At 38.5% G+C, this 26,115-nt stretch overlaps 3 protein-coding genes across 3 annotated transcripts in view; 2 read left to right on the plus strand and 1 right to left on the minus strand.

Annotated features, from left to right (window-relative positions):
• LOC121328433 (immunoglobulin superfamily member 21-like) overlaps positions 1-5,088 on the plus strand; it is a 131,860-nt gene extending 126,772 nt beyond the window's left edge. The window contains exons 7-10 of the mRNA XM_041273083.1: positions 761-846; positions 1,711-1,903; positions 2,844-2,882; positions 4,637-5,088. Coding sequence (XP_041129017.1) covers positions 761-846; positions 1,711-1,903; positions 2,844-2,882; positions 4,637-4,713 — 395 coding nt within the window. The 3' untranslated portion in view covers positions 4,714-5,088. The remainder of the gene's footprint in view (positions 1-760; positions 847-1,710; positions 1,904-2,843; positions 2,883-4,636) is intronic.
• Positions 5,089-13,081: 7,993 nt separating this feature from the next.
• LOC121328474 (kelch domain-containing protein 7A-like) lies at positions 13,082-15,937 on the plus strand. Its single transcript, XM_041273157.1, has one exon. It carries the CDS (start codon positions 13,250-13,252, stop codon positions 15,467-15,469), a length of 2,220 nt encoding a protein of 739 aa, XP_041129091.1. The 5' UTR covers positions 13,082-13,249; the 3' UTR covers positions 15,470-15,937.
• Positions 15,938-21,010: 5,073 nt separating this feature from the next.
• On the minus strand, positions 21,011-26,109 carry LOC121329243 (uncharacterized protein C1orf158 homolog). The gene is made up of 4 exons (XM_041274735.1): positions 25,892-26,109; positions 25,283-25,393; positions 24,378-24,555; positions 21,011-23,500 (listed from the first exon to the last, which is right to left on the minus strand). The coding sequence occupies exons 1-4, from the start codon at positions 26,000-26,002 to the stop codon at positions 23,229-23,231; spliced, it is 672 nt and encodes a 223-aa protein (XP_041130669.1). The 5' UTR covers positions 26,003-26,109; the 3' UTR covers positions 21,011-23,228.
• Positions 26,110-26,115: the final 6 nt, after the last annotated feature.

The following is a 26,115-nucleotide window of genomic DNA, read 5'->3' on the forward strand; positions in this document are numbered from 1 at the left end:
AGAGCATCTGAAAAAAGACTTTCATTGTTTTCTGCTGCAGAGTCCCTGACTCCTTCGATAGGTCAGGATCTGATCTGTTCACAACGCAAACAGACTCAACAACAGACTCAATTAAATGAATCTCCTAACTTCACGATGCAAAAGACAAGGGAATTATTTCGCAAACTGTCTCATATCGCCGAGCTGCTAATTATCTCCCTGCCGAGTTCCTAGTCTGATCATTTGATAAATAACATTGAATGAATTAAATCTCTCATACTTGCACGGACACTAAATCCAGCCCCATGCTTTACCTACCTGGAGACCAAATGGGGCAATGCACCAATAGCACTACAATGTACTGTCAAGGGCAGCTACAATAGGATGGAGCTACCATTGGTAGAAACATACCCCACAGGGAATGAAAATGGTTTAATAGAGTATATGCTATGGGGTATTGTAGTTTCATGAATGAGGATGACCATTGAAAAATGAGATCGGGTAATACAAAGCATCCACTCAGCAGCACTGACAATAAAAAAGTTAGTCGATGCCAGATCTCTCAACACTTGTTTAAATCTATATTGTGCAATATTTGTTTCCGATCCATTATGCTGCTATTGCTGCTGTTATTTGCTCCTGCTTCAGTGTCTTCGGGGTAACACACTGGGATTAGAACGGTATTTAAAGTTGCAGAAGACGGTGCTGTCTGTGGACGGGCAGACCAAGGGGTCGAGTCATAACAGTGCCCTGGTTAACTTTGCTCTCTTCTCCTCTGCAGAGGCCCCTAAGGGCCCCAAGCTGATAATGACTCCGACCCGAGCAAAGGTTGGGGACACAGTGCGCATTGTCGTTCAAGGATTCCAGGTAGGATCTGCTGGGGTAAATGTATTGTGTCAGCAACACAGACAATCCAGTATTTCAAGTCAATAGGGATTACCTTGGCGCATTTTGTGTGCATTTGACTAGCTAGTTTACAAACAGAAAGTAGGCCGGTTTACATTCACTACAGAGCCATTAAGGCAAATCCTAAAGAGTCAGAAAGCAGATCGCCTTCACACCAACAAACAACAGGCAAAATCATCCAGTCAAAACTAAATAATGAATAGTGTAAACCTGAGTCATGTTACAGCACCCACAAGTAAGAAGCAGCAGGCCATTCAAATCTAGCACCACCGCCAGACAAAAGACTCTATAGCCCATAGACTTACGCATGCTTATCATTATCTGAGTGGTAGCACCTGAGTTTCAAACTGACATACTAACACAGAGCAAAGCGACTGAATGTATTTGATTAAGCTGTGCATTCATACAAATCGCTGAATAATACACCCTTTTTGAAAATTCTGGACTTGAATCATTTTTATATTATCAATGATATGTTATCCACGGAAGGCCTGGGTTGAAATTCATATGGTCACATTATGTTTTTCTGTCTCTAAACATAATAGGAGCATATTTGACACTTTTGAGCCACTTAAACCAATGGAGCTACTCAAATCTCCACACTGTAGACCTGCACTTTCTCAAACTACTCAGCTACAAACCTACTGTCTTTCACACTGCAGCCCAGCATTTTTTCTAACACCCAAGCTACTCAAACCCACTACCTTCCATACAGCAGCTTAACACTTTCTCTACCCACTGCTTTTCTGACCTCTCTTGCACTTATTGTTTAAGTCACTAGATGTCTAGATGATGCCTGTGCCCTTTCTATCCCCTGCCCTGCAGAACAAGGTCTTCCCAGAGCCCCTCTTCACCTGGACGCGGGTCGGAGGTCGCCTGCTGGATGGCAGTGCAGAGCATGATGGGAAGGAGCTGATTTTGGAGCGAGTGCCATCAGAACTGAACGGCTCCATGTATCGATGCACGGCCCAAAATCCTCTTGGCTCCACAGACACCCACACCCGGCTCATTGTCTTCGGTAAGTCTGCAGCTTCTTACCTTTACAAAAAAAGCCAGCTTCCTTAGCCACTGAGCTACTCAAACCCACTCAAACCCAGCCCTGCCTTCCACTGAGCTACTCAAACCCAGCACTGCAGCCCTCTAACCACTGAGATACTCAAACCCATTGCCTTCCGCACTGCAGCCCATCACCTTCTCTAACCGCTGAGCTACTCAAGCCCACTGCTTTCCACACTGAAGCCCAACAGTAACCACTGAGCTACTCAAACCCATTGCCTTCCACACTGCAGCCCAGTACTTCTTCTAACCACTGAGCTACTCAAACCCATTGCCTTCCACACTGCAGCCCAGTACTTCCTCTAACCACTGAGCTACTCAAACCCATTGCCTTCCACACTGCAGCCCAGCACTTTCTCTAACCATCGTTACTCAAACCCATTGTCTTCCATACTGCAACCCAGCACTTTCTCTAACCACCATGCAACTCAGCTTCTCAATAAATACAGTATGTCTCCTAGTTGCCTACCTGCAGTCTCTCAAGATTGAGACTGCACCCGCTGTGAATTCCTGATTACTTCCTCCGGGAAGCCTGGCCCCAGTGCACCATATAATAACCGGCACGCATGCATACACACTTGATAAAGCGACAGCAGCATTATTCTGCTTCTGTGACAGTGTGGTTAGAGGCAGAGTCTAAACTGGGGAGCGCAGGGCTGCCCTTGAAACAGAATCAAAGCAATAAAAATGTGCTCAGAAAACATACTGTCTTCTGTGCTAAAACACTTTGGGAACACTCCCCATTCGTATGCTACATACCAAACTTTTCAAGTAACAAGCAATAAACAATGCACTTACTACTGTGGTTTAGTTTAAAGTAAGCAACTTTAAAATAAACAGCACCATGTCCCATCGTACCCCATCATGTATACTAACTGCTTTCTTCAACTTTCTCATTTCAGAAAACCCAAGCAAGATGAAGGGCGCAAAGAATCAAAACAGTAAGTTTATCATGTATTTTGGCTCCATAGTGTTGTCCGTCATTCGAAATAAAATATTTTGTTCCCACTTTATTTTAGTTCCTGGCAACTACCTTATTAACAAAGCTCATTTTGTGTTGTTGTTGGTAAATATACATATTAACCTATTCATGAACTAAAGGTGTAATAAAACCTTATTAGCAAACATTACCACAGTGTCATCTTTAAAAATCTATTTCAGTGGTACGTGGTGCTGGTAATCCTTTAAAGACCTGGTGTTTGCTTAACAGCTTTAGCAGGACTTTTTAAATTAGTTCATAAATGTATTTAAATGAACATAATTTTATTAACATGTTAGTAATCTAAAATGCACGTGGCTTAAACCACGCCTGTATATCAATTTTCTGTCTTCGGGCCAGTTTTGTGAGATAATAAATGGTTCGCTTTTGTTTACATTTTTAATGAATGTTTGATGGCAAATTTGATGCAGATTTGATGCTTATCTTGATGCAGGAGAGAAATCTTTGCATGTATTCCTAAAGGCTAAACTCTGAATACTGATAGTGAACACGTCCAGAGACAGCAACTCATTTAAATGTGTTTTGACTTGATAAATAAAAACAGCGTTGACTTCCTGGAAATTCTCCTTGTTATTGTTCTTTACTATCCCCTTCTAAGGATGTAGGATGTGATAGGTGGCAGAGAAGAGATGGGGAGGGGTTAATGAAAAGAAAATGCATTTATAACTTCAACACACTCAATCATAAATACTAAAATAAACTAAATGAAGTACCTTTCAAAAATATATTTTTTAAAATACGTTATAGGACTGAAAACAATGCTTATTTTGTGTTCACAGAAATGAACATGCTTCTGGGTAGTGAACAAATATGCAGCATTGGACTTAAACATGCAATGACTATTGTGTGATATTTAATAAGATGAGTTTTGGACCATATAGAAAGAACCGGTCACTTTTTTTGTTTTGGACGGTAAAAATAACGACCAAAAAAATAGACAGAAATGTGGTTAAACACAGAAAAACAGAAAAAGCATAACATTTAAAATTACAAATATAATATCTTAAAAGAAACTATTTATTAAACACATTATCCATTTGAAAATGACAAAGGTTGTTCCTGAGAAAGTGCTTCATTATCTTTTTATAGAAAATACAACGTACCACAGGTAAAACTGACAGAGAGATTTACCACATTTACAGTGATTTCATTTTTATCATGGAAAAAAACTTTTTGTCACTGAAGAATAAAAAGCTAGTAATGTTTCAATGTGTATTATAATATATATATAATATATATATATAATTATATATATATATATATATATATATATTATATATATATACACATTATGCAAACATTTCAAAAAAAGATTAATATTTAAAAACGTGACACATTATGCAAACATTTCAGCCATGCAGTCATTGGTATCCATATAAGTAATGACTAATATGAAGGTCCTTAACTGGCAGATAAAGACATGCAGAGCGGGGGCAGCTGGGCACAAATCCAGAACTTTTATGATGCAGCTGTTTAATGCTGTATATCACCAACTCCAAATAACACATGAAACATATAAAAAATTGCATTCTTCAATGTATAAATCTAGTCCAATAAAAAAGTCACATAGAATATTAATACCATTGTCTGAAAATACCAAAGAAACTTAATAAATAGCACCAGTGAGAGTTTTATGGTTATGAGAGTAAAGATATTGTCTGTTCCTGAGGTTTTGTGTTATTAACCCCCTTCCAGATGCTGCATCCTCTATGGAAACTCTTGGACTGGTGCCAGCCGTGTTGATCCTTACAGTAACTCTGGAGCTTACGTGAGGCGTTCAGACTCCCACATCAGTCCCAGCCAGTCCGTCCACCTCCAGCATCATCCACCGCGGGAGATCCTGACACTTCCCTCTTTTTGTAAAAAAAAAAGCAAAAAAAAGAAAGCCCCACACAGTCAAACCCCTTGTCTTTTTCTTGCCTCACCTCTGCCTGTCTTTCAATAAACATTAGTTCTGTTTAAAAATATATATATATATTAAAAAAGATACAACTGGCAATTCATTTCCCTTGGGTTTAGCATGATAAGCAGTTGTGGTCTAGCGCAGGGGTTTCCAAATATGTTTACCTGAGGTCCACCTGTTCAGCTGCATTGGGCACTGGGGCCCACTATTAGGATAAATGACAAATGAAAAAAAAAAAATTAAACCTGTAACACTGTAAATAAAATTAATCTAAATTGTTATTTTTTTCATTTGAATCTTATTTTTTCTTCATTAGCATTTTATTGTTGCTTTTTGTTATTATATATATATATATATATATATATATATATATATATATATATAGGTAGAATGTCATTGCTCTCGCAGCTCACTTGGGACGGCATCACAGCCCACAGTTTTGGAACCCCTGTTCTAGTTCTTTCAGTTGATATCTTTTTCATCTTGCTCTTTGTCCCCTTGACATACTTTTACAATGGTTATAAAAACACTTTAAAAATCAGTAGTTCTCTAAGTTACTGTGCATACAGAACCATATATCAACACAGTAAACTTGCAGTCAACTTGCATCAACAAACAGTCCTTGCTTTGGCATGGTAACTACTAGTGGAATAATTGAGTAATTACATGTAAATGGCTCGTACCGTGATGTTACAATGTAATTAAACCAGGTAACACAATTGTCTTAATAAGGCCAACTCCATGTCATTAATTACGCAGTACTTAATGTATCACAATTGTATCAGTACAGATTGATTTGTTCAAAAGCTTTTATGTTGCCATTGCTGGTAACGTTATCTGTCAATGGCATTTTGAAACAGTACATTTTTCTGTAACAGAAACAGTTTAGAGGAAAACCAAAAATAACTCCAAGATTGAATTTACACATAATGATTATTATTATTATTATTATTATTATTATTATTATTATTATTATTATTATTATTATTATTATTATTACAGAATAATGTTGAACTAAAATACAAATTAAAATATACAGCACACTATTGTTCACAATGAAACATGGGTTTAAAGCTATGTAGTCCTGCCAGAGTTTTATTATTATAAAGGAATTGCAATGTAAGCCTTTCTAGGTGCACTGTACATTAATAGATTACTACTAAAACCCATGGGAATAATTCATATCCTGGGGCTTAGCAAAAATCGAAAGGAGAGAATGTGGTATTAAAGGTGGCCTTACAATCCTAAATTCCAGTCTACTGGGCCTTGCCGCTGGAGGCCTTTCAGAGAACCTTCCCAGGAAAATTACAGTCTACACTTTGTCCTCTTTTTCATGGAATTTATTGAGACATGAGAAACAGGGCGTACATGAGCTTCTGCAAAGAAGAAAACTTCAGTCCTAACCTGAGCACCCCTTGTCTGCCATTCTGCCCTCTGCCTTTCACATAGACTGTCAATTGAGATGAATTATTTGTCCACAGGAAAGTAGCTTGAGAACATTTTTTGTTTTTTTCATTATTTTTTTGCTATTACATTTTTTGAGCGGCCAAACATGTTTTTTCACCACAGCAACAGTTTAGGAGAACTAGTCAGTTCCTCTGATCCCACCACTAAGCCATCACCACTCCTATTTACCGCCAGATTGAGAGCAGGAGATGGCAGGCTAGCAACCCCTGTAGGAGAGCCCTACAGGTATCTGCTCTGAGCTCACTAGGCATCTGGCCAGTAGTAGTCACTGTAGTGCAGTGAGTTGACTCAGTCTCTGATGATTGTCCTCCCTGTGGAATCCCCAGCAATGACCATCTTCTGAAAGCCGGGACACAAACCCGTACTCCCCAATTACTGTATATGAATCACCCTGCACACTACACAGTCATGCCTTTACTAGTCATGCATTACCAGGAGAGCCACTCCGAGAACAAAATACCAAACTCATTTTACTCCAAATTAGAGAGGCACAATAAGCTATTAAATTATAGGTGTCTCTTAGACTATAAACTGTGCAAATAATAAATTAATGGCTATCTCTCAAGGAAGGACCAACTTTGCAATAAAAGCCACCAGAACAACAGATAAAACAACAGTAAAGGCACCAGCACTGTCTACTTCAATGTTGTAAAATTGTATCTCAGAAAGTGCTGTAGATCATTAATTGTCATCTCTGATTATGGAGGGTGCTGTTGGGGAGAGTCACTCCAACCATGCAACCTACATCAATGAAGTGATTAAACAAGTTTACCTTTTAATCTAAAAAAATATTAGTACTTTAAAAAAAAATACCGGTCAGTCACTATACCCTTGAAAAGGGGGCAGCACTGGAGCTGTTGGTAATGTATGCAAAATGCATGTACATTAAAAAAACAGGGCATACTGCAACTGTGTAAAGCAGTACCTACAAAACAGTTAGGGAGATGTCAAGCGAATGACTCGTTTCATAATTTAAAAATAGCAGTTAGAAAAAGAATTAACTAGTCTCTAGTGTTTGGGCTCTTATTCAACTTTGCTCCCACCAAGCATTGTACGTAACAGGAATGAGTTACTGCCTTATATACTAAGAACTCCAAAATAAGCAGCAAATAAATCCGTGTTCTGAAATTTGAAGCTGGTAATTGGTTACACTCAAGAGTACCAGCTAAACTTTGAGAGGCCTTTTTGAGGCCTTCTTCCGAGGTTTAAAAAGTCCCTAGGATGTGATTGAAATGGTATGAATCTAAACAAGGAGAAAGCATGAGCAAAGATATCTGTGCCATGCCATACCCACATCAAGCTGCTCTTTATGTTGTACAAGCAGTGTTATTTTTTAACACATATTTCTGTAGTTGTGTTAATAGGAAAGTCTGGAAAGGGAAACCAGGTACAGATACAATATATTATTGTGACTCCATATGACTGAAAGGGTGTGGGCTTATGGTAACATTAGTATATATTGTTCCATTTAGCATTCATCTTTCGCACTCAACTGAAGAGCTTGCTTAAGCTGGCCAAGCCACTTTGTCTCCTCATTACTGAAGTGGGATTATTCCAGAAACACACTGAATTGGAAAGTGGAGATAAACCTCTTTCAGCGCAACGTGTTTAAATCCCTACACCTCGGCTGCTGCGGGTGCTTAGAAGAACATCCAACCTTTTTGGACTAATCCTGAGTACACGATGTGCTGCTGCTGCAGCACAGCAGCTGAAGAAAATAATCTGCCATTCACACTTGCTGGTATGACGTAAACCAAAACCACTTGGTATAATAAAAATCATGGCAAAATGCCTGAGCCGTAGACTTCACACACACACACACTACAAATTATACAAAAACAGTATCCATACATACATGCACTGGGTTTCTTTTCAACACAGAAGCACTGATGAGGTTAAGCTATAAAATAATATAAAAAAAGGTTTGGATATGCCAAGATCAAAGTCCAAGATGCAATGGCTGAAGCCCACGTTGAACCTTGATTTTAGCATGAAGGTAAAGTTCACTGCATTCTAAAGTTCATAAAACAGGATTAGCTAACTATGCGCTGTGAGCTTGATTTCAATTTTAACATCATTCATTGTCCACTTTTTAGATAAGAATAAGAATTAAAAAATAACCCTGCGTGTGTAACATTCTATTGAGAAATTTCATTTCCATACACACACACATTGTTTGTTTGTTTACTATATTCCTTTCTGTCTGGAAAGTGAACCAGAAATAATTACTCACTGAGACTGAGCAAGTTCCAGAACAGCATTTACAGGCTTCATGATAATCAAATATCTTTCCAAACCATGTCATCCAAAGAGAACAATATTGAACACAGCAGAGCAACCAGCCTTAAACTTGAACTGCTGTATGTTACAGCAGGACTGTGCAGAGAAGACAAGTTTTACAATACAAAGCTATCATATCTCAACTATCTCAGAGCCAATGGGCACCTCAAGCCACATCACAAAACCACTGCACAATTTCACACTTGACCCAAGACTAAATAACAAAAGGTGGCCCTTCTGAGCTTCTTGGAGAAACCTATTATAGCCTGGCAGTGCCATTGTCCCTCATGTTTCATGAGCACTAAAAATGCACAAGCAGCAGGGAGACGGAAGCCCTGTTGGGTCAGCCTGTGAATTATTCAGAGCCCTTTGGATCTGCTGACCCATCTCCAGTTACCTGCTGAACGAGGAGCAGGTATCAGGTGCCTGTTGGTATCAGGTGCCTGTTGTGAGTATGAGAGTATCGCTGCTTCCCTACTTCTAAATATGCACTGCCTGCTTAACAACAAGCCCCCATGTTACTCAATGATTGGGACAAGATTAATAAACAGGCAATTATGTGCAATATGAATCCCAACAATAGTAGCAGCTGAGTAACCATACCTTTTCCAAGTATTTTATAATATAATTTCCAAGTATAACTGATACTAATTCTGTGTAAGCATATCCAATGTAAACACAGGTCTGTTTATAATCATGCAGCAACAAACTCTGACCTCACACACCCCAGACACCCACCAGTAAAATGACCTATTTGAAACAATTTTATTCTCTATGGAACAGTATTGGAAAACATTTAAAAACTGGTGGGCATGATTTTCTTTTTATTTATTTTCTCTGAATCATATTGTGAATGCAATGCATTGGATTGGAGTGAATTCATTGGTTACTTCAATACTCACAAATATTTAAAAAAAAGTAAGAGTTCAGCTGTTATTGGTGGTGAAAATTGACGAGCTGAAAGCTCTAAGGTGACACAATAGTTATTGTAGAAGACTTCAGGTCACCTGCAATGTCAGGAGTGATTTGCATAGGAACCATGCAGTTTGCATATCATGCCTAAATGCAGAGTGCAGAGGTGGTGGTAGGTAGTAGACAGTGCTGGTGCCTATTTTTTTTTTTAATTTATTTATTTTCTTGGAAGTACTGTGTGTGTACAAATCAAACAAACAAAGCTAATGACAAAATCTACATTACACACAAACTTCAGCTGAACATATAGACACATTTATAAAATGTATTTATATTAAAGGGACTTACTAAAACGCTAAATGGGAACTTTGCTTGACGTGAAAAACGCTTAATGTGCATAAAATGAAAATAAAGGCCAACAAACATTGCAGATAACAGGTTTAACACTTCCCACTACTGTTCCAAAATCGGGGTTCTCGTTAACATAAGATAATAATAACAAGCTTGTTATCTGAAATGTTTCTTTGGGATTGGTTTGTATTTAAGAAGAATAAGTATTTTCAAATTTAGAGGTAGATGTACTAAAGTGTTGCGGCTGTCCCAGTAGTCATAACCCAGTTGCAAACGAGTCGGAAGTCTAGGGTGAAATGTACTAAACAAATGCAGCGCTGTTAGTGACTTTTTAGGAATTGTTTTGCAGCAATTGTGGTTCAATCTTAGATGAATATGTAATTATGGGCGTTCCTGCATAAATTCGCAAAAAGGGGGTGGAGATAGTGCAAATATTATAATGAGATGTACTAAAGCTGGATGACAATTGCGATACTTACAATTGCATCAATCTGTTAAGAGCTTTTGAAAGCACGTTTTAAACAGTTGCAATTGTGTCAGGCATTTCCCAGTCCGCTTTTTCTCGTGTGTTGCCAGTTGTGTCAATGCATTTTTCAGCCGAACACCCAACTACCAAATTTTCACTAAAATCAGAATGTACTTACAAGCCTTGAAAACAAATTTTTATGACAATTTAAAATGATCTTTTATTCTCATTGTACACCAATGTGTACAATGCAGCAGCATGATTTACTTTATTTTACCAGTAGGCTAAAGTAAAAAGAAAGTGTGCTAGGTATTCATTTGCTTTTATTACTGTACAGTATACTGTTTAGTCCTACTGATCAAATTAATATTTTTACATAGTGTAATGTGCACTGTACCCAGAACACATTAGTGTTATTTCAGTGCAATGAGGACAGTTTACAATGCATTGAGCACTATACATGTATATGTGTGCGATTTTATTGTATTGTTTTTAAACCCAACCTCCTTATGTCGGATCGGACAAACATGTCCGGTTTAGTGAGGGGCTACTGTATGTTTATGAAAAGCTTTTTGGGGGTGAAGGTTGGGGCCCCAGTATAGAATCTGATGGGATTAAAGAGCCTTTCATTTTTTATATATAACAGTATTAAAATAGGTAAAATGAAGACAGAACAGAGTGCATTGTACAGATGACATCTACATTTAACAAAAAACAATGTTATTTTGATTGACCCTTGCATGTGTAGACGTTATCCTTCGGTCACCCTCTGCTGCAGCACACCACAACTCAACTGTCGCTATTGTAGCTGAAAAATGTCCCACAGCTGTCACTACAGATCTCGCTAAAATGACGCAAATATTTAAATTAGTATATCGCTTCATTAACATATTTTTTCTTAGTACATATGACAAAAAGTGCACTTTGTGAATTGTTGTAACAAAAATGCAAACTGCGATGTTTGCACTGCGACTGACCCATCTTAATACATCTACCCCTAAGTGTTTTAGGATATCCCTTTATAGAGCAAAAGCCATCAGTCTTGTGTCAGAGAGCTTTTTTATGTGAAAGTAAAACAAAGGAGCACATGCTAAAATGGGATATTTTTCTGATGGTAAAACCTTCTAAAAAAAGAAATGCTGTCCACTTTGTTGTACTGATTACTGCAACATTGCTACAGTATATCTTTGTAGAACAACTAAGTAAAATATACTATAAAATAAAATGAAATTAATAAAAATATACCACTTGCAAAGCACGATCAATTGCAAATTTTACCATAAAGATATTTATTTTAATACACACACATACTGTATGTTTGTCTTTCGAAGGACATCACAGTTGAATTTGTATTACAGTACAATTCATCAAGTCATAGGAAAGTCAAAGTTATGGGTGAAACAAAGTAAGATCCTGCAGCAGGTTCACACAGCCATTTACACTCGCACACACTTACAAACTCTGGTCTCAACAGAGTCAATACAATCCACCCTGAACTTCAGAACCATGACATATTGCAAATAAATTTGTCACTTCAGTCTGAGCTCCTGTGGTATAAAACAGAGAAACTGTAATTGAACATTGGTCAAAAACAGGTTTGGTAACTTGACTTATTCAAACAAGAAATTGTTAGTTTTACAAGAACATCCGGGTTGGTGAGACAGTTCTCCTCCCTCTTAGTAACCTGGAGCCTTTGTTCCCATGTAGTGTTGTAGAGCTGTACTGTATTTGAATATGCGTGTGAGACTGCCTGAGACCCAGGCATGGTGACTTGGCAGCACTTCTGAGATTAGAATAAAAGGTTGCTGTAAATCAATGAGTCTTGCTACTGCTCTAGAAACACCTTGCATCACAGTGCAGTGAAACTTGGAACAGACCGATAAAGAACGCTGCATACAAAGACAATTAACTTTATTGCATTCAAAGGTGTTATCAACTTTTTTTTTTCATTTATGTTTTCGCTGTTTCATTATTATTGGGCGATATGTTTTTTAATCTCCACAACTTTAAGACGCTCAGTTTGGAGCTAAGAATATTAATGCTAGAGATTGGCGACTTGGGGGGGAGTTTTACATCTGCGGACCACCATGGAGAAGCTTACAGTGACTCATGCACTGCAAAAGAAAAATTGTGTCAAATGTTGCATTACAGTACTGCCATGCAAGTACAGTAGCATTTCATTGCCAGGATCCCAGCTTCTGTAAGGGATAGAGATCTGCATTGCTTTTACAGTATTGCAATTGATGAGCTTTACCATATTGATGCCAGAGGGGCCTCTCTCTTTAAAGGATTGCTAATCCCTTTTCTTTTACAACATCAACTTAAAATCGTGCCATGCCTTTATAAGTTAAGACATTTTGCAGTGTCCAAGGTGGGAAGCAGTAGGTGTGAGCAGTTCAGTATTTAAATAAACCTCCATGATGCAATGTGGAAGGTTGTGGATCTGAGTAGCACAATAGAGTTTGTTGGGCTGCAATGTGGAAAGTAGTCAGTTTCAGCAGCTCAGTGGTTAGTGAAAGTCCTGGGCTGGTAATGTGGAAGGCAGTAGGTTAGATTCAATTGCTAGCAACTAGAGCAGAGGGCTGCCCCGCCCTGCTTTGATATGCACACAAACACCAGCCTTAGCTTGCCAAAAAAAAAAAAAACACTGCAGCTAGCTCCCGCAGCAGGTGGAATGTGACCTACGCTCCGCCTAGATATGCAAATCATTAAACAAGTGCTGAGATCCTGCAGGTGTCTGGTTTAGAACGATCCTCCCAGGGGACAGGTGAAGGTCACTCCTTGAAAGGAAAAACACGCAAAGCAGAGCGGCACAAAGAGAGAGAGAGAGCGGGGTCAAGTTAACAAGGGGCAGTCTAAGCCGGCTCTCACCCAACTGCACCCAACAATTATTAACTTCATTTTTTTAGAAAATTCCATCCCTCAGAGAATGCCATTAGCTGATCACCTTGGTGTTCAGTTCGACATGCAACTCCTGGGGAAGCTATCTGTTTCTGTTTTGGCTGTGCTGTTGGTCTCCTGGGCTTACAAGTTCTATAACTCCAGGGCCAGGACAGTATCCCGGGATGAACCCAGTGCGCTGAATGCAGTGCCCCCAGGGTCTTGTATTGGATGCAATTCGGATCTCAGGCAACGAAAGAAAAGCCTGACCGGGGATGCTGAGAAGGTGGTGGAGAAAAAGGAACATGAGACCAAGGAGGATTTAAGCACAGCTAAAGATACAGTGAATGGAAGCTGGTCCATTCAGAAGGATATTGCAGTACAGAGCCAGGAGAAAAGAGACGGTGCACTTGAAAAGGACAACAGCCCTTCTATATTACCTGAGATCCAAGACCATGAGCACGGTAAATCAACACTCAATTCCAGTCCACTGAGTAACAATGGACGTGTGATTAATGATGTAATAGAACGGGGGAGCGACCTGGTTGTGCAGAGACCAGGGGTTGAGAAGATGGAGGTGTGTGGGAAGATGTACAACTATTATATGGAGTCAGTATCTCATTCCATCTCAGATGACAGCGCCTACCAGTCAAGCTATTCCACTCCTGTCCACCGATGCTACAAGGAACATACACCACAAGATGCCTGTCTGATGGAGTTGGAGGCCAAGTGGGAAAGGGAAAGGCTAAGGGGAAGGGGACCCAACGGAGGAGGCATCAGCAGTAGTGTCCAAATACCAAGCTTAGCCCCTACTTCAGACTCTGTTTTCCTAGAAGATCCTGAGATCAGCAATGGGGATTCTTTAACACTGGTGCCCTATCCTACAGGGAGGCAAGGCTCTGGCCTGAACCGAAAAGACAGCATGTTGCAGATTGTGGATAATTCAGACCTTCAGATTCCCTTTATTGAACCCAGGGCTTCCACTCCATTAAACAGTAGTTTCAGGATGGCATCATCAGAAGACTACTGCTCAAGCCCCATGAGTTCCATAGCAGACTCATGTTCACTTCCTGAAGGTGGGGAACTCAGTTTAGAGGTGGTAGCCAGGGCTAACTTTTTCCAAATCCCCGTAGATAACATAGGAAGCTCCGAATTGGAGGTCCTCAAATGTAAACTAGACCTGGGTAACTGCCTGCAAGCCCTGAACTTGGCCAGAAAGCACAAACTAGATGACCTTCAAGATGCAGCTTTCAAAGTAATGTCAGACAACTACTTACAAGTCTTGAGGGACCCTGAGCTGTATGACAGGCTGAAGGCGGATGATAGAGAGAAGATCCGGACACAGAGACTGAAAGGCAAGAGGTTCCTAGTGGTGGCTGATATGGATCCTCAGGACAGACTGAGCTACAAATCCCAGTCTGCGACAGAAGAAATTGCAACATCAAGCAGTCTCCACTACTATGATGACTACAAAGATTCCTGGCACATTTTGGCTAGCCTTCCCAAAGAGGTCATCTCCAAAGGCTGCTCCATGTGCACCATGGATAACTATCTTTTCATTGCAGCTGGTTGTCAAGGAACAGATTGGGACCTAAAGCCATCCAAACGGGTGTTCTGCTACAACCCAGTGACCGGCATTTGGAAGGAGATCTGTCCTATGAACCAAGCCAGGCCACAGTGCAAGCTGGTCGCTTTGCAGGGCTACTTGTATGCAGTGGGTGGTGAGTGCCTTTACACTGTGGAGAGGTATGATCCTCGTGCAGATAGATGGACCTTTGTGGCGCCTTTGCCCAATGACACCTTCGCTGTGGCCCACCACGCCACTGCCTGTAATGGACAGATTTATGTTTCTGGAGGCACCCTTAGATTCACCCTCCTCCGCTACAACCCCAAGACCAATTCCTGGAAGGAGAGCATAATCACGGGATGCAAGGAAAGGACCACTGAGATGGTGGCCGTCAGGAGTTTCATCTACCGCTTTGACATCAACCCCACGTTGGGCATCAGCGTCTACCGTTACCATGCCATGGCCAAACTGTGGTATGAGTGCTGCACCAAACGGCTGCCCTACTCCGCCTCTTTCCAGTGCACCACCATCGACAACATAATTTACTGTGTCAACCGGCAGTTCACCATGAGGTTTCTAGCGGATGAGATATCTCCTGATTTTGTTGCTGATGGCTTGAAAGTCCTTCCTTCAGCCAAGGGTGTCTTATTTCCATTTGTATTAGTACTACCTGTGATGGAGACTGTGCAGACCACAGTCTGAAAAAGGTTGGTTCTGTTTTGGGGGCAGGGCGAGGTGTGCAATCTATATTCATAATTATCTATTTTGCTCCAATGGCAGATATTTCTGGATTCTTCGCTTCTGGTTTTGCACTTCCCAAATGAACTAGAAAATGTATTGAAAAAAATTTAATAAAATGTAAACTCTAATACATTTATTTGTTCTTTAATCCATAAAAAGACTAAAGACCTACTGTAGTTTTAATTTCCAAAGGTGTTCAGGCAGCAGATACTCATATTACAGTTTATTCAAACTGGTGCATAAGCAAAAATGTACTGTACAAGATAAATATGAATATAGAGTTAAAATTATCATATTGCCACTAGGACAAGATATAATAAAAAAACACCTATAATGTAGTTTTTCTTTAGTATCTACAAGTCACCAAGTTTCTTACTTTAGGGTGGTGATGTGGAGTTCAACTTGCAAAAGAAACCTAAGTTTCAAAGTCTGGCCCTATATATATATATATATATATATATATAATCTATAATATATATTAATATATATAGCCTATATAGCAAAATAGTCAGAGATATTATTATTTATGTTGACTATTTATGTTATATATATATAACAGGAGGCCAGCTATATAGCAAAACAGTCAGACCCATTATTATTTATGTTGACTATTTATGTTAAATTGACTGCCCCAACTATTTCTATATAGATTCCAAGTTGGTGTATCCTACAATCTCGTCATTGCAATTCGAATGCTATATTACATTGCCAAAAGTGTGGAATACAAGTCTAGGACAGATATGCAAGAGTATATAATGCTATAGTTAGACACCAGCTAGATGTTATTCCAGTTTTGGTCACCTCAATAAAAAAAAAAAAATATGTTATTGTAATTGAGAATGTGCAGAAGGGGCCTAATGCAATGAACAATGAGGACAGGCTAAATTAATTAAAGGGCTCTATTCAGAAAACTTTAGAAACTTTTTCGTAAAGGGCTGCTTTTTAAAAGCCCATTTCGATTAATGAGATCAAGTTTGCGGATCGTGAAACCTGTTTTCAAAAGGGTTAGAAATGCCTTCTCTTTTTTTCAAAGGACTGTTCAACTAGACGGAATGTTTATTAACACTATTTAAAAAAAAAACCTGTCCTTAAAATAACTGTCCTGAAAACAGTGAATAGGGTCTCCAGTCAAAGAGGCTATTTAATAAAACCCTAAACGCTATAGAGACCATTAACCCAAGTCACTACTTCACATTTAGCTCAGAGTAGGAAGAAAAGTCTGAGTGAAATTAAGTTGAGAACAGAAGCACTTTTTTTTTTTTTTACAGTTTCAAATGTATGGAACAGCTTACCATGCGAAGAAGTAATATCTATAAAAGTGGGAACTTATAGAGTCTGTCCTATGACATTAGATACTCTTACTAAGTGTAAATGATGTGGTGGGAAGGACCTTGATTGTCCGAACAGCCTCTTCTCATTTCCAGACTGTTCTTATGTTCTTACAAGTCTGCTTCTTACTAAATATCCCCTGAGCATTTATAATGGAGACTGTTAGCTGCCAGGTAGGAGACCTTTATATATAATTGCCCATAACGGTTGTTTAAAATTCATTCCATAAAAACAAGGTTAAGGTTGAAATAAGCAGGACCCTTAATTGGGTGTGCAGGAGAGCTTGAGTTACTTATTTTTGTAAATGTATGTGTGGAGAGAGTTGCCAAGGGCTCTATTGGTTTCAGAAGCAGCCCTGAGCTGGCTTGCCTGTTTTGCATGTAGCGTGGGAGTGAGAGCTGAATACAGTGGAAGCATTTTGCTACTAATTTACTTTATGAAAATGTTGAGTAGGAGACTGAACCTTGTCTTCTTCTGCTGCTGCTGTGTTTGGGATGAATAGCATGGCATTTATATGACAGAGTGTGCTGTAGAACATTAGAACTACTAGTAGTCAAGTCCTGCATTAGAGAATCAAATTAATAATGTATTTGACAGCTTTGTTACGTGTAGTAGCATTTTCATTCCTCCACTTTATACGTTGCAACTGCACACGACAACTTCAATACATCATGATTGGGAAAGTGTTTTTTTTTCTTTACTAAATGTCATTTCACAATTACTATAAATGATAATATTTCTCCAGAATACAAAGTTATCAACTTCTAATCCAGCTTTTCTGTTCGAAGTAACTCATGCACACAGGACAGAACTGGAATGTACAGGCATAATAATACTTAGCTTTTCCAGGAATGACTTTTGGTGAAGTTGCACTAATTATAGTTTTAAAGCTAATAGATTAAGTGGTTTAACCTCACCACTCCAAAATATAAATTTAAAAAATACTGTACTAATTAAAAAAAAAAAAAATGTATATATTTAATATATTAAAATACTGCAATAAGATAGCTATTGCAGAGGGCTAATGTGCTGGTCTATTATCTTGCCTGGGTTGCAAACTGTCTATAGAAGTGTATTTATAGTACACAGGGCTTCTTTTGTTGTCATTTGTTACATTTTTGAAGAGGTGTCGTTCACTGACGTCATGACTAATTAATTTTCTGTTGTTTTTATACATAGCAAATATTTTTGTTCATTTTACTACACAGTAGATTCTCTCTAATTCAAACCCTGTGAGTCCTTACTGTCCTATAATTCTAACAATGCTATGCAGCTAATGATAGCAGCTATAGAAACTGCAGTGTCATAATTACAGCTACTGCTGTCTCTGTAATATTTAACCAATGAGCTGATTTCTGATTACTTATTAGGCAATGTTAGATTATACCAGGCACTTTTAGTTTTAAATTGCAATCAGTACTCTGAACAGTGTGACCTGTGCTAACAGTCTACTGTGAGTCAATAACTTTGTACGACACTGTATACTGTAATGTTTTTGAAAAGTGTGTGCATATACAATATATAGTATGTTTGCACAAATAGACAAATACTATATAATATATATAGCATATATATATATATATATATATATATATATATATATATATATATATATATATATATATATATATATGCTCTGTTTGGCTCATTTGAGTACTGTGCACTGTCCACTTGTACACTCCAGAATAAAGAATTGCACATGTTATTTGAGTTCAATTTTGCCTACAGTGAAATTATTAAAATGCTCTTTTGTTAACAATTGCTGTTCTAATCCAGGTAATCGTTATTACAGGTGTTGTTAATTAGATTAACTGTGATATGCAAGCACTAGCTTTCAAAACCTCTTCTTCCGGTCTAAGTGGACTTTGAAGGAAACAGGAGTTATTGTTTACATGCATATCAGAAGAATTGTCAGCTTTGTGGATCATTACAATTCTGAAAGTACATTCCATTAAATGAAAGGGATGCTGAAAAGGAACACTACAGCAGCAGCATGGACAATAACTGGAAGCAATTTTCTCGATTTAGTCCATGTTTAATGAAAACCAATGTAAGACTCAATAAACTTGGAAATATTAAAAGCAACAGAAAAATGCCCTATGGTAACCTCCCATAGTAAATATTTCATTTCTGATTGTCACTTTTAATACCCATCTAATAGACCTTTGAAACAACATAGTCAAACTGCTCAGGATTGTGTGACTCCATCTGTACTGTATCTGAAGTATCATTGAAGATAAAATCAAATCAGTAAACCAGTAAGGCAGTATTCCAAGTGCAGACAGTTAAACAATTGTTCAATAGCAGGCTTCCAGCTGCTCAGATGAATGCCTGTGTAAGTGAAATCCAAGCAGCTTTGAGTTCAGCTCATCCCACTGTAACAGAGCCATATTCCTGAAACTGGCACACAATGTTTGTCAGCTCATGTTACCCCGCCTTGTAATGGAGACAGGAGGAGTGCGTTCATACAGAACAAAGCTATGCAACAGAGCAGGGCAGGTGAAGCAGTTCCAAAAATATTATTGAAAACCATTATAATACCTTTTTCAAACAGTGGTCTCTGGACTGTAGCACACAACTACTGATACAATATAGCATTACCAGTGTGTATTCATACATGGAAGCACCTTCCAACTGAGCTCAATTAGTTGCGCTCAAATCTTACTTGAAACAAAGTGATGCATGTTTTACATAACCTATAATTCATGTGAGGGATTAGTGTAACAAGTTAACAGTAATGTAACTGAGCCATTTTCACAATCGGGTGTCCCCTCTATAAATTAATTATTGGTCTCAACTGTTAATGGCTTTGCAAATTTGTATTCTACTCAACATTAGCATTGAAGTGGGGCTACAGTTGCCCTACTCAGTGCACTGTAATGAAACTTTAATGGCACAGACTTATTGTACGAGAATGACGTTGCTTAGCAAATTTATTCAAATATAATACGGCTGAATATAGTCACTTTTGAGTCTCTGCTTGACCTGCTTGTACAGAAAAAGCAGGTAAGAGAGACAGACAGATATAATACCCTATTAGAAACCCTACCACATTAAGGACTCTGCACTAGCTCTCCATCCAGTCCTGGGTTTCAGAACTTCAGGTATGTTCTATAAAGTAACAGAAGGCAGAAGTTTGATGGTAAGTACATTGTTCATCCCTTATAGTTGCGTAAACAACCCCTACTCTTGCTAGTCCAGACCGATAGGGATTCAGAGCCTGGCTTCATTGATTAACTGATCAATTAACTTAAAGGTGCACAGTGACTGGGTTCAATTAAAACTGTACACATAAATACTTCTGAAATGTTCCATAAATGTATTTGATTATACCATATTTCAGACAGAATGTAATGTTGTTTAGAACATAGAACACACATTGTTTTGCAAGTTGTTTTAGTAATCATGAAAGGCAAGGGACAATTGTACTGGACAATTACACAGTGACTCTATCAAGCACAGCTCTGGCAAACAATGGCTCAAAACTGATATATGATATAATTTGGATACATAATTAATACATCCCATTTATTATTATTATTATTATTATTATTATTATTATTATTATTATTAATAATAATAATAATAATAATAATAATAATTCATTTTTAGCTTCATCTAAAACTATAAAATACTCAACAGTGATATTTGGAATAATGCTAAAATAAACGTTTCAACCAAAGGTATTCTGGTATGCTCAGAAACACTTCTAGTCTAAATGTTTGTTATGGAACTTTAAAGGTTTATTTTTAGCTTATAATGGGATTTGTCCATAGCACATAGTGCCATCTAGTGACAGAATGCAGCAAGAGTCCAAATGTAATGAGTAGATACCTAAACCATCTGAGATTTATTCAATATCCTTCCTGCTGTTAAACCAGAGTTAAGTCTGATTAGGAGAGACTGCGTCTTTAAATTTGCATCTTGATGCCACAAAGGTTCTGGACAGACTTCAATACAAATCAAACATCCTGTCTGGGTTCGCAAAGCTCTCTAATTTCCATTCAGAAATGAAACTACTGAGAACGCAGCTCAAAGCCAGGTAGAGGTCGATACAGAGAAAATCATAATAACTGCCAACCCCATAAAATAACACGGGAAATGGAAAAAAGAGATATATTTAAGTGACATTTGAAGCTACTTATTCTTTATTGTTAACTGCAGCAATTATATATGTGTACGAATCATATGCAGTCTGGTTATACATTCAGTTGAAAAAAGAATTCTGTGTAACTTTGGACCTCCAAAGTGTTATAGATTAGCAGTGAATGTTTATTTTTTTTTGAAGTAGCAATGCAGTGTGGTCCATCGACAAGAAACAACTTATATTTACCATATGTGCAAAACCTTAGAAAATTGAAAATATATATTATGCATGTTTATATATGTGCAGCTTTCAAACAACACCAGTCACCCTAGCTATTTCTACCATGCTCTGAAGGAGGAAGCCGAAGCACACACACCGAACACTGTAAAATAAATGCATTACTAATATCCAGCTGCCAGTTGAAGTCATTTTGTAGGGGAGATAATATGAATGATCTATCAGATTTAATAGAGTCTTCCTTTGCATTTTTCCATATCTATGAGATGACACAGAGAGGACTGTGAAAGCGTACACTAACTGTACACTAGTGCTTTTGAAAAGGAGAATGTAATACCCAACAGTTTAAAAACATTTCCTCAACTCTCATCAGTAATACAAGTACCTTTTACAATATCTTTGAACTACGCCTAGATTCAATCAAGGGTGGTGCTCTAGCCATTATAAAGTACAGCCATACACTTTGATTTAATTCAGGCTTTTGCTAAGGTATCAAGGATGTTCACAATGAATTATGTAACCACATCCACTTTACCAGTAGCAAGATGTAATTAACTTGAGAGGCTTGAAAATAAATCTGTACATAAAATATAATGTTTAACAAGAATGTGATGAATGGAGAAACTATTACTTCCCCACACAGTGCTTTATTACCTCTTCAAAAAGAGTTTGCATAATACATGCTTCAGTGAAATCTAGCTGCTTTATCTAATTGCAATACTGACTCTATTTAATGGTGTTACTGTTTGCCAGGGCAGAGTGTTAGGATTTGCTACTGGTATAATAAATATGGGGCAGGAAAAAGAAGTGTCTTACTTGTGTCATAAATTCCAATCTGCTTGTTATTCTACTGCAGGCATTAAGTTCGGATGGTTATTTTATACTGTATTTATCGAGGTAGGAAATTCTGACTTTCCTGTAAGATGTAACCAAGTCATTTTGCTATATTTCATTTGATTCTCGTTATCTAGAAACAGGATTTCAAACCTTTTTACCACAGGGGGGCACACACATGAAGGGAATCTGTCCTGTGTACATTTGTGCTAACGTGCAGCATATTGTATTAGGATTTCAAACGTGTGGGTTTGATACTCCATGCAGGTTAAAAAAGAAAATGAAATAGACAAAAAAAAAAAAAAACACCAACAACACACCTTTCAGGTTCCATCAGTACAAAAACTAATTTAATTCCTCCTACGCTTTCATGGTCACTGCATCACACAGCATCAATGCTACAGATTCACAGAAAACTGTTTCCATACACTGTGTAATACTGACACCTGGAGGCTGTAATGCGCAAGAACAAAGTCCAATGTAGCATATACACAGGGTGTGTGTGTGTATGTATATACATGTGTCACACAGCAGAACAGTAATTCCCTTTTCTGTAGACGGTTTAGTTTTTCAAACCTTTTTTTACACTTTGCCACTTCATGTGCAGCAGGTATAAAGACCCCACCTAATGAACAGCAAAGTGTTCTCTAGATATTCCAGGAATGAAAATAAGCCTCATTTTGCATAGCAGTTTCAACCATTCCAGATTTTACTACATACTTGATTAGCTACATTGTATAAGTAACAAGCTCAGATGTGTCTTATTAAAATTCAGGAATGGATCAAGCTGCTATGCAATGGGAGTCATATTTCCAGCCCTGTGTTTCATACTTCCAGCTAGACATTTTGGCTGCTCTAGCTTATGTGACATATATCTGTTGCAGGCTACTAGAACTAAGGAGTAGCCCCTGAACTCAGGAGAAAACACAGTGACTGAGTAATTGCTGTAAGAACTATTCAGTATGGTGGCAAACATCACAAAAAAAGATAAGAAAAAGGAATTTAAATTACCCTTTAAATGAGCCTAGAAAATAGAGGTACTATACATGCATAGTGCATGCATTCGGAAAAACTAATTTGCCTTGGTAAACTTTTACTGAAAATTGCTCCTCTTTCTTGTAGTAGTACAGCACTAGTATGTTTACCAGGCCTAATACATTTCAGCACCCGTTACTTTACTGAATAAAAAAGCACAACAGAAAAAGTACAGCAGAACCAGCCCTGGCCGGGCCTCTATGCTGTGAGCTGGGGTGATGGTGCACAGCGGGCTGTGTTGGGGTATTCAGGCACCAGACGGCAGGGCTGGTTCCTGAGATGCAGGTCCTTGTTCACGCTATTGGGGGTGTGCAGGTGGCTGGAGAACAGCCGACAGTGGCGCAGGGAGAAGGCCGAGCTGGGGTGCTGGGTATAGGACATCCTGTAAAGACTCTCCTGTTCAGTGGGAGCCAGCTGTCTCTTCCACACAGCGACCCGGGACTGAAGGAGCCCGAAATTCGTAGCAGGACCTGAAAGGAATGTGAAATATATATATTCCTCATTTTTACATTTCCAGCTGCTTTGGGGACCAAAGGGTGCTTGCTTGATTACAGAGCACACTCTTGGTATGCACTACTTGTTTGACAAATGAATATTAATAAACATTAATAAATATCATTAAAAGGCAAAACTCAAAAGTGGATGTAGCAAACAAAATAATTTCAAAATCAAATCTCACTTCTTGTGCACTTTATTTGTTAATATTGGCCTCAAATGTGCAGTTTTGAAAGAAACACATGCTATATTATAGTAATTTAAAAAAGCAGGTATCTGTTTGCAAGCCATGCTTTTAGATAGCGCTACACTTTCATGGTCATTTCACCTGAAGAGTAAAATTGTCCCCACCCCTTCAACACCTTATTTACTCTTACTAACCAATCAGCTGCTTCCTCTAGTGACAGAAGACAGAACTGAAGTGAAATACCTCAGGAAGTGAAGCTTCGCAAACTTCCTGAGAATAATACGGCTCGATGATAATGTATTTGATTAGGGGGCGGGTTCTCCTTTCAAAAATACAACCAAGTTTCCAAAGAAACTGAGAATTTTCTTTAACCTAGTGTTGTACCAGATGTCAACATTTTAAATGTTTGCAACACATATTTATTTCAAAGCTGCGCACTTGAACTATGCAGCAAATGGACGTGCATTGCAAGCAAGATTTACAGACACTTGAGACAGGTGAACAGTATAAACTCTTCAGACCTGTTAAATACATTCTACAGGACCTGGGTTCTGCTGCGGTAAGGTTAAACTACAGGAAACTAGTCAAAACATTTGTCAACTTGATATAGTTTCTTCTAGTTTTAGAGAAGAAATTATATCTCTGGTAAACTTGAAGCTGCTTACCCTTTAATGGGTGGTCGCTGCGCTCAGGTAGCCAGGCTAGGCTGTCGTACTTCCAGGATCGAAGAGGGGGCAGGGCCGGGTTTTTCCCCTGTCGGCAATAAACCTCATCATACAAGGAGACCAGGTGATCGGAGTTAGGCGTGTTGTGGTGTGCAAGAAGTACCCTGCTGGGGAGACCCTGGGAAAAGAAAGCACTTTGGTTAGAGAGCATTAAAGCAAGAGGAACTATAAAATAACATTGTAAAATCTTATATATAGTGTACATTAATGGTGCTTAAGAGTTATAGAACACTATGTGGCGTTTATAACAAACACATTAGCGTTTCTTTATCTTGTACTGTACCTATCACAGTGAAATATTTAGCAACCTCATTTCATGCATCCTTGATTGAACAAACAGGCATAAATCATTCTCAGCAGCATTCACGAGATCCTGTATTGTATCCACATTAATATGTTCTCTTGTCGTCTGATTGAATGGCCATTGCCGAAACAAAAAAACAGCACCAGCGTGGTTGCACGAGGGAGCATTAATGAGGATGCAAACACAGGATGTGGTGGCTGACGGAAGGCAGTTTCTGCTTCTCTTGATAAAGGCTGTTGCCAATAACCTGTGAAATATGAAATTTGACAATTAAATAAATTTACAAAAACATTGTTAAACTGCTTCATTTTCATAACCAAATTATTGTGAAAAACAACACAATGAATGGATCACAGAAACAATGAATACTGCATTTACCTTTTTTCTTTTAGTGTATAGGTGGTTTTTTTTTTTTTCTTTTTTACCAGATTTGTAATTCTAATCTTGCATTTCTGTAGAAAATATTAGTAAATTTGACCCATTCGTTTACCCCATGTACACTTTACAACACACACAGAGGGAGGTGAACAGGTGCGTGTACCTCATCTCTCTTGTGCGCGGCTGTCCGCACCACCACATCCCTCGTGGTCTCACTGTAAGGCCGATAGTCAAGCTGGTTGGTGGTTTTGCCCGTCTGGCCTTTTCTGATGAACTAAGGGAGACAAATAACCCACTTAGTGTGACTACAATGCCACTGCCTTTACAAGCCATTAGAAATATACCATTGAGGTACCATTTTCCCAAATTACTGATTATTACTAGTGCTCACATTGTACCATGGTACTGTCATGGATTACAGTATTATGGTCCACTTTAAACAAGATCATCTTGGTAGTGCCATTAAAGATGAAACAATGTACTGTACATATAAAATATTACATTTTTGGTTGTCGCTTATAAGCAAAATCACTTGTCCTTTTGAAAATGTTACCACTGTGGTACCATTCTACCATTGTGCAGTTTATGAAAGTTTATCATGAATCTTTTGCACCTTACCCATGCTTATACTATTTACCATAGATTACCCTGGTCTGCTGTGTTTACCAATATGTTTTACCATACCTCGCTATTCTTCAGCATGCTTGATTTCACTTTGCTGTGGAAAACTTTTTTTTTTTTACTCCTATGGTTTAATGTATGTAAACCTTACCTGTAGTCTCTCCTCTACCCAGTTCCCAATAAGAACCTTGTTGGAATATTTCTCCTCTATTCTCCAGCCAGGCATTGACCACTTCCTGGGGTCACTCTGGGCTCCGGCCATGTCTGACCAGAAGGAGATGATCACCGTTCAGCTCTGAATGGCTGACGGCTACAAACTTGCTCCACCTTCTCCAGAAAAGTGACCTGAGTAGCAGACTGTTTTCTCCAAGTGTA

The sequence above is a fragment of the Polyodon spathula genome, chromosome 16, assembly GCF_017654505.1.
Source record: "Polyodon spathula isolate WHYD16114869_AA chromosome 16, ASM1765450v1, whole genome shotgun sequence".
In the NCBI taxonomy this organism is placed as follows: Eukaryota; Metazoa; Chordata; class Actinopteri; order Acipenseriformes; family Polyodontidae; genus Polyodon; species Polyodon spathula.